Source organism: Salmo salar, chromosome 27, assembly GCF_965601325.2.
Source record: "Salmo salar chromosome 27, fSalSal1, whole genome shotgun sequence".
In the NCBI taxonomy this organism is placed as follows: domain Eukaryota; kingdom Metazoa; phylum Chordata; class Actinopteri; order Salmoniformes; family Salmonidae; genus Salmo; species Salmo salar.
The window spans coordinates 35,811,442-35,824,697 of NC_138317.1; the positions used below are offsets into that span (position 1 = coordinate 35,811,442).

General features: G+C 43.5%; 1 protein-coding gene across 1 annotated transcript; it reads left to right on the forward strand.

Annotated features, from left to right (window-relative positions):
• Positions 1-2,960: 2,960 nt before the first annotated feature.
• Positions 2,961-10,308, forward strand: LOC106588958 (ATP-dependent DNA helicase Q4-like). The gene is made up of 9 exons (XM_082970235.1): positions 2,961-3,421; positions 3,702-3,839; positions 4,020-4,365; positions 4,561-4,690; positions 6,543-6,709; positions 6,891-7,053; positions 7,375-7,543; positions 7,848-7,956; positions 9,977-10,308. Exons 1-9 carry the CDS (start codon positions 3,038-3,040, stop codon positions 10,096-10,098), a joined length of 1,728 nt encoding a protein of 575 aa, XP_082826361.1. The 5' UTR covers positions 2,961-3,037; the 3' UTR covers positions 10,099-10,308.
• The last annotated feature ends 2,948 nt before the right edge of the window (positions 10,309-13,256 follow it).

Genomic DNA, 13,256 nt, shown 5'->3' on the forward strand with positions numbered 1-13,256 from the left:
ATGTAAACTGGAAACCACATATCCTGAGGCTGCATTTATTGTAGCCGGGGATTTTAAGAAGGCTAATCTGAAAACAAGGCTCCCCAAATTCTATCAGCATATCGGTTGTGCTACCAGGGCGGGCAAAACCCTAGACCACTGTTATTCTAACTTCCGCGACGCATATAAGGCCCTTCCCCGCCCTCCCTTTGGAAAAGCTGACCACGACTCCATTTTGTTGCTCCCAGCCTATAGACAGAAACTAAAACAGGAAGCTCCCGCCCTCAGGTCTGTTCAACGCTGGTCCGACCAATCGGATTCCACGCTTCAATATTGCTTCGATCACGTGGACTGGGATATGTTCCGCATTGCTGCGAACAACAACATTGACGAATACGCTGACTCGGTGTGCGAGTTCATTAACAAGTGCATCGGTGATGTCGTACCAACAGCGTCTATTAAAACATTCCCCAACCAGAAACCATGGATTGATGGCAGCATTCGCTCAAAACTGAACCCGCGAACCACTGCTTTTAATCAGGGCAAAGTGACCAGAAACATGACCGAATATAAACAGTGTAGCTATTCCCTCTGCAAGGCAATCAAACAAGCTAAGCGTCAGTACAGAGACAAAGTGGAGTCGCAATTCAACAGCTCAGACATGAGAGGTATGTGGCAGGGTCTACAGTCAATCACGGACTACAAAAGAAAAATCAGCCCCGTCGCGGATCACGATGCCTTGCTCCCAGACAGACTAAACAAGTTTTTTGCTCGCTTTGAGGACAATACAGTGCCAATAACACGGCCCACCACTAAAACCTGCGGCCTCTCCTTCACTGCAGCCAACGTGAGTAAAACATTTAAACGTGTCAACCCTCGCAAGGCTGCAGGCCCAAACGGCATCCCCGGCCACGTCCTCAGAGGATGCGCAGACCAGCTGGCTGGTGTGTTTACAGACATATTCAATCAAACCTTATCCCAGTCTGCTGTCCCCACATGCTTCAAGAGGGCCACCATTGTTCCTGTTCCCAAGAAAGCTAAGATAACTGAGCTAAATGACTACCGCCCTGTAGCAGTCACTTCCGTCATCATGAAGTGCTTTGAGAGACTAGTCAAGGACCATATCACCTCCACCCTACCTGACACCCTAGACCCACTCCAATTTGCTTACCGACCCAATAGGTCCACAGACGACGCAATCGCCATCACACTGCACACTGCCCTAACCCATCTATCTGGACAAGAGGAATACCTATGTAAGAATGCTGTTCATCGACTACAGCTCAGCATTTAATACCATAGTACCCTCCAAACTCGAGACCCTGGGTCTCGACCCCGCCCTGTGCAACTGGGTCCTGGACTTCCTGACGGGCCGCCCCCAGGTGGTGAGGGTAGGTAACAACATCTCCACCCCGCTGATCCTCAACACTAGGTCCCCACAAGGGTGCGTTCTCAGCCCTCTCCTGTACTCCCTCTGTGTGTGTGTGTGTGTGTGTGTGTGTGTGTGTGTGTGTGTGTGTGTGTGTGTGTGTGTGTGTGTGTGTGTGTGTGTGTGTGTGCTGAGGCTGATGATGCTAACACATGAAGATGAATGCCTGCTGGACAGGGGGCCTGGACAGGGGGCCTGGACAGGGGCCTGGACAGTGCTGAAGCCTTAGTCTTTAAGGCTGTGTCGTCCTCGCTCTGATCACTAACAGTGGCAGCCACACTACAGTATTCTCCATCGTCTTTGTCCAGAGTCAAGGACCTTGTAGGTTTGGTACTAAATGATTGTCTGTGAAGTTGATTTGGTGGGCTGGTAGTTTACTGTCATTATTCTGAAGTTCTGTTTGGTTCCTAGTGAATACACTCCTTGGTTCAGTGTTGAGGCTGGTAGTTTACTGTCATTATTCTGAAGTTCTGTTTGGTTCCTAGTGAATGCACTCCTTGGTTCAGTGTTGAGGCTGGGTAGTTTACTGTCATTATTCTGAAGTTCTGTTTGGTTCCTAGTGAATACACTCCTTGGTTCAGTGTTGAGGCTGGTAGTTTACTGTCATTATTCTGAAGTTCTGTTTGGTTCCTAGTGAATACACTCCTTGGTTCAGTGTTGAGGCTGGTAGTTTACTGTCATTATTCTGAAGTTCTGTTTGGTTCCTAGTGAATGCACTCCTTGGTTCAGTGTTGAGGCTGGTAGTTTACTGTCATTATTCTGAAGTTCTGTTTGGTTCCTAGTGAATACACTCCTTGGTTCAGTGTTGAGGCTGGGTAGTTTACTGTCATTATTCTGAAGTTCTGTTTGGTTCCTAGTGAATACACTCCTTGGTTCAGTGTTGAGGCTGGGTAGTTTACTGTCATTATTCTGAAGTTCTGTTTGGTTCCTAGTGAATACACTCCTTGGTTCAGTGTTGAGGCTGGGTAGTTTACTGTCATTATTCTGAAGTTCTGTTTGGTTCCTAGTGAATACACTCCTTGGTTCAGTGTTGAGGCTGGGTAGTTTACTGTCATTATTCTGAAGTTCTGTTTGGTTCCTAGTGAATACACTCCTTGGTTCAGTGTTGAGGCTGGTAGTTTACTGTCATTATTCTGAAGTTCTGTTTGGTTCCTAGTGAATACACTCCTTGGTTCAGTGTTGAGGCTGGGTAGTTTACTGTCATTATTCTGAAGTTCTGTTTGGTTCCTAGTGAATACACTCCTTGGTTCAGTGTTGAGGCTGGGTAGTTTACTGTCATTATTCTGAAGTTCTGTTTGGTTCCTAGTGAATACACTCCTTGGTTCAGTGTTGAGGCTGGGTAGTTTACTGTCATTATTCTGAAGTTCTGTTTGGTTCCTAGTGAATACACTCCTTGGTTCAGTGTTGAGGCTGGTAGTTTACTGTCATTATTCTGCAGTGATTCAAATAGCCTCATTGTGTAGTGATATGGATTATGGTAGTGGGCAGCAGTGGAGGCTGCTGAGGGGAGGAAGGCTCATAATAATATCTGGAACGAAGCCAATATAATGGCATCATGTATGTGTTTGGTGTATTTGATAGCATTCCACTAATTCCACTCCAACCATTACCCTGAGCCCCTCCTCTCCAATGAAGGTGCCCCCCTGTGGTGTACAGTTTGTAAGGTATAGTCCTCCACAGACAGTACAGAGTAGAGGGGAAGAGCAGGGTGGCAATGAGAAGAGTAGTGTTGCAGTGGGAAGGGCAGGGTGGCAGTGGGAAGAGCAGTGTGGCAGTGGGAAGAGCAGTGTGGCAGTGGGAAGAGCAGGGTGGCAGTGGGAAGAGCAGTGTGGCAGTGGGAAGAGCAGGGTGGCAGTGTGGGTGGTAGCCTTCGGCATGGGCCTGGACAAGTCGGACGTGCGCGGCATCGTGCACTACAACATGCCCAAGAGCTTTGAGAGCTACGTGCAGGAGATCGGGAGGGCAGGGAGAGACGGGGTACCAGCCCACTGTCATCTCTTCCTGGATCCTGAGGTTCTGTCTCCTCTCACCTTTTCAGTCGTTATTTATTTCATAGTGTTTATTTACTTTTCATCCAAATTCAAATGTGTTTTGATGACAACGTCTAGTAAGTAATAGTTAAGTGATGAATTGATACTTGGTGAGTAGTGTACAGTGGCTGTGCAACAATACTTTTGTTCGAATTATTAGGTTATTCACAAATAAATCTATGTATTATTCAATAGAGTGCCAAGACATATGATGTGTATGCTCATTATGTTGATTAATCCTACGTTCTTGCCTGGTGTTGTAGGGAGGGGACCTGCATGAGTTGCGGAGGCACATCTATGCGGATACAGTGGACCACTATACTGTGAAGAAGATAGTGCAGAAGGTGTTTCCTCCCTGCAAGTGCAGACAGATCCACCAGAAACAGCAGGACTTAGCCAGGGTAATGTTGGTATACTTACATATTCAACTTTTTCTTCCCTTCTCTCGGTCTACAATCATCGGACATTAACAGCCTATGGCCATTACGTGTACCTCAAGGTTTAGGATTAACAGTTGTTTTATCAAGATGTAGCAGGCACAAACCAAACAGTATTTTTTTTCAATTCTAATCATGTCTTAGACTCAGGAGGAGGTTGACGACTCCGAGATGATGGAACTGATGGACACCTGTGATGAGAACCCAGTTGAAACACCGGAACACACAACGGAGACTGGTATGAACACCCCTGTCCAGCAGTTGGAACAGGCCAAAGTTCCTACTGAGGATGTATCAACTTTTCAACCACTGGACAGGGAGCAGGAACACCCACCAGAGTCAAGTGTTCCATTTCCCCAGAGAGGGGAGGGCGAAGAGGAGGAGCAGACCGGGGGAGGTGAGGATTGGCCCACGACTAGGGTGTGTCACACCCATGAGAGGGCCATATCTATGCAGGACACTGTGGAAGGCCTGGACATCACTGAGGAAGGTAGGTACCTCACTATACTGGACACAAGTATTTTCTGTCACTTGGTAGTTGACTCAAGGATCAGAAAACCGTAAATATATAATTAGAATGAGATCACACTTTTAATTCAGATTGAGTCTCCTGCCTTTTCTTCAGATATCAGACTGTATTTTACAATCGACTTAAAGTGATTGAAGTTATATCACTGTGTGTCAGGTTTGGAGACTCTGCTGTGCTACCTGGAGCTGCACCCTCAACAGTGGGTAGAGCTGCTCCACCCCACCCTCTCCACCTGTAAGATGGTCTGTTACAACGGCCCGCATCAACTCCGCAAACTCACCAAAATGTAGGACAACATCACAAAACCAGGGTCATAGAAAAACATGTTTAAAAGTTTTCTTATTGGACAAGTTCTGCAAAGTCAATCTCAACACCTGGCCAGTCTGTTACAGTAGACTGTTACAGTAGACTGTTACAGTAGACTGTTACAGTAGACTGTTTAGCTGTTTGCTAGGTTGTGTTTTTATATGTAGGTGTGTATTTCATACTCCTGATGTTATTTTGGTCCAGTAAAGGCAGTGGGACATGTGATCGGTTTGGTGTTTTCATGTACAGGCAATAGATGACTAATGTTTACAATGTGCTTAAACTGTTTTGGTGTAAGTAAGTAATGTTTACAGTACCAGTCAAAAGTTTGGACAAACCTATTCATTCAAGGATTTTTCTTTATTTTGACTATTTTCTACATTGTAGAATAATATTAAAGACATCAAAACTATGAAATAATATGTATGAAATCATGTAGTAACCAAAAAAGTGTTAAACAAATCAAAATATATTTTACATTTTACATTCTTCAACGTAGCCGCCCTTTGCCTAGATGACAGCTTTGCACACTCTTGGCATTCCCTCAACCAGCTTCACCTGGAATGTTTTTCCAACCATTTTTAAGGAGTTCCCACATATGCTGAGCATTTGTTGCCTGCTTTTCCTTCACTCTGCTGTCCAACTCATCCCAAACCATCTCAATTGGGTTGAGGTCGGGTGATTGTGGAGGCCAGGTCATCTGATGCAGCACTCCATCACTCTGCTTCCCATCAAACCAGATGGGATGGCGTATCGCTGCATGTTGTGGTAGCCATGCTGGTTAAGTGTGCTTTGAATTCTAAATAAATCACTGACAATGTCACCAGCAAAGCACCCACACACCATCACACCACCTCCTCCATGCTTCACGGTGGGAACCACACATGCAGAGATCATCCATTCTCTTACTCAGCATCTGACAAAGACGGCGGTTGGAACCAACAAAATGTTTGACTCTTCAGACCAAAGGACAGATTCCCACTGCTCTAATGTCCATTGCTTGTGTTTCTTGGCCCAACTAAGTCTCTTCTTATTGGTGTCCTTTAGTAGTGGTTTCTTTACAGCAATTCGACCATGAAGGCCTGATTCATGCAGTCTCCTCTGAACTGTTGATGTGTCTGTTACTTGAACTCTGTGAAGCATTTATTTGGGCTGCAATTTATGAAGCTGGTAACTCTAATGAACTTCTCCTCTGCAGCAGAGAACTCTGGGTCTTCCTTTCCTTTGGCGGTCCTCGTAAGAGCCAGTTTCATCATAGCGCTTGATGGTTTTTGCGACTGCACTTGAATAAACTTTCAAAGTTCTTAATGTTCTGGATTGACTGACCTTCATGTCTTAAAGTAATGATGGACTGTTGTTTCTCTTTGCTTATTTGAGCTGTTCTTGCCATAATATGGACTTGGTCTTTTACCAAATAGGGCTATCTTCTGTATATCCCCCTACCTTGTCACAACACAACTGATTAGCTCAAATGTGTTAATTTGTGGAATGTCTTTCCTTTTTAACTTTTAACAAGGCACACCTGTTAATTGAAATGCATTCCAGGTGACTACCTCATGAAGATGGTTGAGAGAATGCCAAGAGTGTACAAAGCTGTTATCAAGGCAACGGGTGGCTACTGTGAAGAATCTAAAATCTAACACTTTTTTTGGTTACTACATGATTCCATGTGTTATTTCATAGTTTTGATGTCTTTATTCTATAATGTAGAAAATAGTTAAAATAAAGAAAAACCCTTGAATGAGTAGGTGTGTCCAAACTTTTGACTGGTACTGTATGTTGAGGGGTGGAGTCGGTGTTGTGATGATGGATATGTGTCGTCTGATTGGCAGCTGCCCACCTGTTGCCGTAGTGTTAGCCCGGAAACGGCTGGCAGGGGAGCGAGTGGAGACCTGTGATTCGGTGGACTTTGACGTGGTGGAGGTGGCAGACACTATGGGCTGGCAGCTGGGTCTGGTGAAGAGAGGCCTCCGACAACTACAGTGGGCCACTAACAGAGGTGTGCTTTTATAGTTTAAAAAAAATGCAAACTACAGTGGAGCATTGTCAGAGATGGGTATGATTACAAATATAATATTATTTCGTACAGAATTTAAAGTGTGTGTGTGTTTAGATTTGGATAAAAGAGAGATAATTATACATTCCCGATCTCCATATCATACATCTCCTGTCTTCTCCAGGAGTCTTGGTGGAGTTCTCCAACCTGTCCTTCTACTTCCGTTCCTACGGTGACTTGACCCCAGATGAGATGGACCGGGTGTGTGAGTTCCTGCATGGCAGGGTGGTGGCCCAGGAGAGGACCAAACTGTACCAGCTCAAAGCCTGCTTCAAGGCCTTCCGCAGGTCAGCACCAACCTACACTACACCAGTATTCAGAACTCATACCAACACTAGGTTACTCTCCAACAGTATTATAGCAACAAATGTGACCGTAGAGGAAAATCCTGGTTACCAGAGTTTCATGGCTTTGTAGGGCTATTATTGGAGCTGTTAACCCAATGGTGCTTGAAGTATGTTTAAGACATTGATATTTATAAGACATTTATAGATTAGTATATGCTACTGTATGTCTTTCAGGTGACATACATGTGTATTACTCTTTACTTGGAAAGGTCTCTGCCTGCATTGAGTTCTGCCACACTGTATGTCTCTCTCTCTCTGCAGCGTCGCATACAAGAGCTGCAGTTTCTGCACGGACAAGCTGGACGAGAGCCGAAGCCTGAAGCTGAAAGGGCTTCTGGGGGATTACTTTGACAAGAGGAGAGAACTGGACCTGAGCAGGAAGTTCCAGGAGGAGAAGGATGATGAGGAGGAGGTGTTGTTGAAATGCAAGGTTCGTCTCTCTCCTAAAATTCCCTGATGGTTTTTACCAAATGTAAGTGAAACTAAATCCTTTAGCGAATTCTAACTGTAATAAAGTACCTTTTATAATGAATGACCTAATAGAGCTGAATCTGGTAAGAACAGGACTTTCCCATTTAGAGTAACGTAGTGAGTTTACAATATTTCTACTTTATATTGTCTGTCCTACGTGTAATTGTTCTGTTTTTACTGTATCATTTCACCAGGTCAGACTTCTGCCTGGTAAATGTACTATGCCAATAAAGGTGATTCTGATGGGTTTTGTTGGTCTTCAGATGAAGGACTTCGAGGGTCAGATCAGAGCAGATATTCAGAGTTTCCTGGGCAACCGCAGTGATGAGAAGTTCTCTGGCAGAGCCGTCGCTAGAATATTCTTTGGAATTGGTAAGTTTTCCCATTTTTAAAATGTTTTATTTTGCAAACGCCCAGAACTACTTCAGTGTCTAATAATATAGTATGCTGGCTTCTTGTCACTAGGGGGGTGGCTTGCTTAGTGCCATGTGTCTGAACTGTATGGGCCCAGTTGTGCCAGTCACTTTTATGCAGTCAGTGATGATCATTGATTTTCAATCAGTGTTACATTATGGGGATTAAATTGTCCGACTTGAGCCTACATGATCTAAGGTCATGCAGTCCACTGCACCCTGAAGCCATTGCAGGAGGTTCAATCATTTAGTGTTTTTGCTTGACCCACTCAAACGTGGCCAAAGACTTGACTGGAACCAACTTTGTGGCTGAGTCATAGCTACGGTACAATAGTGTAGGCCTAAGAGTATACAGTGTGATATTTAATTTCTCTGTCTAACCTATTGATTGTAGACATGTTTTCAGTGTGAGGGTGTGATACAGAGGGGGGGTAGATAAAAGTTTATTTGGTGTGACGGATCAGCTAGTCTGAAACACCTTAACACAGGTGAGAGAGGCATGAAATGAAAAGACTGGAGGCAGTGGTTCTGGTTCCTTTTGGATTGTCTCTAAATGGGATTTCTTTCGCCTAACAAAATAGTTCCAGTACAAGGTAGCGTCCAACGCTGAAACGGCATAAAGAAAAAAGTACATAAACTAAGCAGCAGACCAAAAGGCCGTGGCCAAAAAACAACAGACGGCTCCCCTTGTCTTTAGACTATCGTCTCCAAGTCATATTTAGAGGGGGAATGCTTCCCTCTATCAATACCCATAGAGCCAAGGTGCATCAGATGAAGACACTTTCAGTAGGAAAGTCTGACGTCCTCACAGGTCCCCGTGTCTTCTCCCAATCCACCTCGAGCTCATCTCCTGGCACACCTATATAGAGGGAGACACCAAGTCAATTAGTGGGCCCAGGTGTGTACTAATTGGCTTTACACTGAGTACCTATCCCCGGAGGAGGGATAGTATTTTCCTCTGGCTGGTCACTGAAACCTATAAACAATGGCTGCTATATTTACACTGCCAAGTTGAAATAAGACTTGATTTTGGAAAGCCGCTTTAGTAAGTCAACTGGAACACCCTCTATAGTGTTAGTAAGTCAACTGGAACACCCTCTATAGTGTTAGTAAGTCAACTGGAACACCCTCTATAGTGTTAGTAAGTCAACTGGAACACCCTCTATAGTGTTAGTAAGTCAACTGGAACACCCTCTATAGTGTTAGTAAGTCAACTGGAACACCCTCTATAGTGTTAGTAAGTCAACTGGAACACCCTCTATAGTGTTAGTAAGTCAACTGGAACACCCTCTATAGTGTTAGTAAGTCAACTGGAACACCCTCTATAGTGTTAGTAAGTCAACTGGAACACCCTCTATAGCGTTAGTAAGTCAACTGGAACACCCTCTATAGCGTTAGTAAGTCAACTGGAACACCCTCTATAGTGTTAGTAAGTCAACTGGAACACCCTCTATAGTGTTAGTAAGTCAACTGGAACACCCTCTATAGTGTTAGTAAGTCAACTGGAACACCCTCTATAGTGTTAGTAAGTCAACTGGAACACCCTCTATAGCGTTAGTAAGTCAACTGGAACACCCTCTATAGCGTTAGTAAGTCAACTGGAACACCCTCTATAGCGTTAGTAAGTCAACTGGAACACACTCTATAGCGTTAGTAAGTCAACTGGAACACCCTCTATAGCGTTAGTAAGTCAACTGGAACACCCTCTATAGCGTTAGTAAGTCAACTGGAACACACTCTATAGCGTTAGTAAGTCAACTGGAACACCCTCTATAGCGTTAGTAAGTCAACTGGAACACACTCTATAGCGTTAGTAAGTCAACTGGAACACACTCTATAGCGTTAGTAAGTCAACTGGAACACCCTCTATAGTGTTAGTAAGTCAACTGGAACACCCTCTATAGTGTTAGTAAGTCAACTGGAACACCCTCTATAGTGTTAGTAAGTCAACTGGAACACCCTCTATCTTTTGTTTCCAGGAAGTCCATGTTACCCAGCTCAGACCTTCGGCAGGGACAAGAGATACTGGAGAAAATACATCCAGTTTGATTTTAATGAAATCATGCGCATTGCTATTCAGGAGATCATTCGATTCAAGTGATGTAATACCTACTCTATCTAAAAAAGAAAAAGAAGTAAATAATGTAAAACATTTAAAGAAATCTTACCTCAGTTGCATCCATTAACACATTCTTTTATTATTTATAAATGGCTGTTTTATGGTTTCTCTATTTTTTGTTTGTTTGGTATACTGTACATTTCATGTAATGTTCTTTGTATGCCCATTTAATAAAATATATTTTGTATGCAACGTAAGGGTAAGTGCTTGATGTTATTAAAACTTTTGTATGCTCAGGACACTTTGATGAAGGTTGAGTCAGAGATATGGCTTTTTCTTTGCAACTCTGCCTAGAAGGCCAGCATCCCGGAGTCACCTCTTCACTGTTGACGTTGAGACTGGTGTTTTACGGGTACTATTTAATGAACCTGCCAGTTGAGGACTTGTGAGGTGTCTGTTTCTCAATGTGTATGTTTATTTTATTATCTGAAAAGAATAATGACCATTTGAGAAGTTGTACAGCTGTATTTTTTTTTTTTTATAACTCAAGATAATAAACCTTATCTCTTAGTCGACTGAACTTTGTCAGGTAGCATGCATTCACTGTATGGAGAGCTATCTTCAATTGCTTGCTGTCCCTGGCAACCTTGTTGTACGGGAGAGGGTTATCTATGAAACAAAACATTAGAAATAGGAAATTATAATATTGTCTATGGGGAATTGTCGTGGCAAAATGTGAATCAGAATGTGTTATAATGTTAATGTCATTTAAAAAAAAAAAATGTTTTAACATTTATCAGATTACTGTGTTCTTTTGATAATGTGATGTCACGCTCTAATTTAAGGCTGACAGGTGACAGATTCAGTATACAGTATCTTGCTGATACAGGTCAGAGGTGATCCTCTAGGTGCAGGGATGGGCAATTCCAGTCCTCGAGGGCCTGATTGGTGGCAGTTTTTCTCCAGCTAACACACCTGACTCCAATAATCACCTAATCATGATCTTCAGTTTAGAATGTCATTTGATTAATCAGCTGTGTTTACTGGGGATGGAGAAGAAGTGTGACACCAATCAGGCCCCAGAGGACTGGAGATGTCCACCACTGCGTAGGGGGTTGGCCCACGTGGGGGGAAATGTTGACATGCAAGACAATGGCGCGGCACACTTTCCAGAAAAGTCTCTTTCAATCTAGGGATTTTGTGGCAAAACAGTAATTCTGCTCATAGATTATGCATGTATGAACTACACATTGACACATCCAGCCCAAAGCAGGAGGTTTAAAAAAATACTCGTTTCCAAAGTACTGGAGCGTGTCTTTTAAGTTGATTTGAATTTACAATACAGACATTTTGTAACTCTATTGTTTTGTTACAATAACATACCATAATCAATATTTTCAAGCTGTTGCTACTTAAGTATATTTCCAAATGTAATATTTTTTTTGATGCAATTAGCATATTTCTTTGTTTCTCCCAACTACAAAAAAAACTACAACTTCAGATCCAATTAACAATTGCATAACAGAGAATTCATTCGTGAGCATTAATACTCTCATCTCAATAAGCTCTCTCACTGCAGAATAGACATTTATCCAAATGTCCAATGTTCAAAGTTAAGATTTTGGATAGTTTTTGAGTGGAGTTCCCCTATAGGTTTAAAACATTATCTTTTGGAATTGTTTTCATTAGTCCTCTTGATACAGTTCTAAAATGTATTGTATGTCAGCAGTCAAGTTTCCAAGTTATGGGCCTTTCAAGAAACGGTGTCACCGGCCACGTCCTGATGGCGCTAAATGTTTTTTGGGCAATTTGTTGCATTTTAAAGTTACAACAGAGAAAAGAGACATTTAAATAAAAAGTAATTAGTACCAAAAAAGTGGCACTATTTTCATAGGAAGGCAGAACAGCCAGTGCTCCAGCACCCTTAGAGCCCTATCTGTGCATGTGTCTGATGTTCAGTATAAGAGCAGTGAGAGAGACTACTGCCTCCTGGGAGGTTTTGTTCCAGGTATTGTATGTCTGATTAAACTGTGTTGGCCTAGATAACAAGATATGTTTGGCTGTTTCTTTGTACAGGCTTAAGGAAGAGGTGTAGATGGACTTTTTAAACAGCTGAGAGAGAGGATGAACTTTGTCATAAACTAACCCAATTCTATTTCACCTGAATGAGCAAGATACTGTATCTCAGACCTGTCATATTTTTTCATTTTTTGGGGGGACACTCTTGAAAACGAGATGGTGCATCTCAAGAGATTTCATCCTGCAAAATGTATAATAAAACATTGTTTTAAATGATTTCCACCTGTAGCAAATATCCTTATAACAAACTCTCTTTCATCTGCGCTTCTAGCTTGCTTAGCCTACAATGTGTGATGAATGTGTTTTTGCAGAGAATTAAGGAATGTTATTTATAAAAAAATAATTATATGGAGAATTGTCTACAGGAGCAGTAGAACATTATTTTTCATGAATTAAATGAAGGGGAGGGGAGGCATTTTTTCACTTTCAGCACCTGCCCCACCAAAGGTCTGTGCCAACCCTGCTGACCCTGCCCCACCAAAGGTCTGTGCCAACCCTGCTGACCCTGCCCCACCAAAGGTCTGTGCCAACCCTGCTGACCCTGCCCCACCAAAGGTCTGTGCACAACCCTGCTGACCCTGCCCCACCAAAGGTCTGTGCCAACCCTGCTGACCCTGCCCCACCAAAGGTCTGTGCCAACCCTGCTGACCCTGCCCCACCAAAGGTCTGTGCCAACCCTGCTGACCCTGCCCCACCAAAGGTCTGTGCACAACCCTGCTGACCCTGCCCCACCAAAGGTCTGTGCCAACCCTGCTGACCCTGCCCCACCAAAGGTCTGTGCCAACCCTGCTGACCCTGCCCCACCAAAGGTCTGTGCCAACCCTGCTGACCCTGCCCCACCAAAGGTCTGTGCCAACCCTGCTGAACATGATGTTATTTCATCCAAATATGTTCAAAGTGACATAGGTGGCAAACTACTGTAGGCCAACTTTGAGTACCTGATTTGGATGTTCATGCTTACATCTAAAGACCCTTCAAACAGCTTCATGTTGACTTGGAGATGGGTGATCTCCCCCTCATTTCCTGCTGACCATTGACACAAGGATGTGTTTGGTAGTTCTGCCAGACCAGCCTCACCTGGCCCAGTCACTGATGTGGTGTAGAGTGAAGTCATCAGTCCA

What these genes read in the sequence shown, in the direction of transcription:
- LOC106588958 (XM_082970235.1), top strand. Translation starts at nt 3,038, where the DNA reads ATGAAGGTGCCCCCCTGTGGTGTACAGTTTGTAAGGTATAGTCCTCCA. An exon ending in ATCTCTTCCTGGATCCTGAG is followed by an intron (nt 3,422 to 3,701) that starts GTTCTGTCTCCT and finishes CTGGTGTTGTAG; the next exon opens with GGAGGGGACCTGCATGAGTT. An exon ending in TGCTTCAAGGCCTTCCGCAG is followed by an intron (nt 7,054 to 7,374) that starts GTCAGCACCAAC and finishes CTCTCTCTGCAG; the next exon opens with CGTCGCATACAAGAGCTGCA.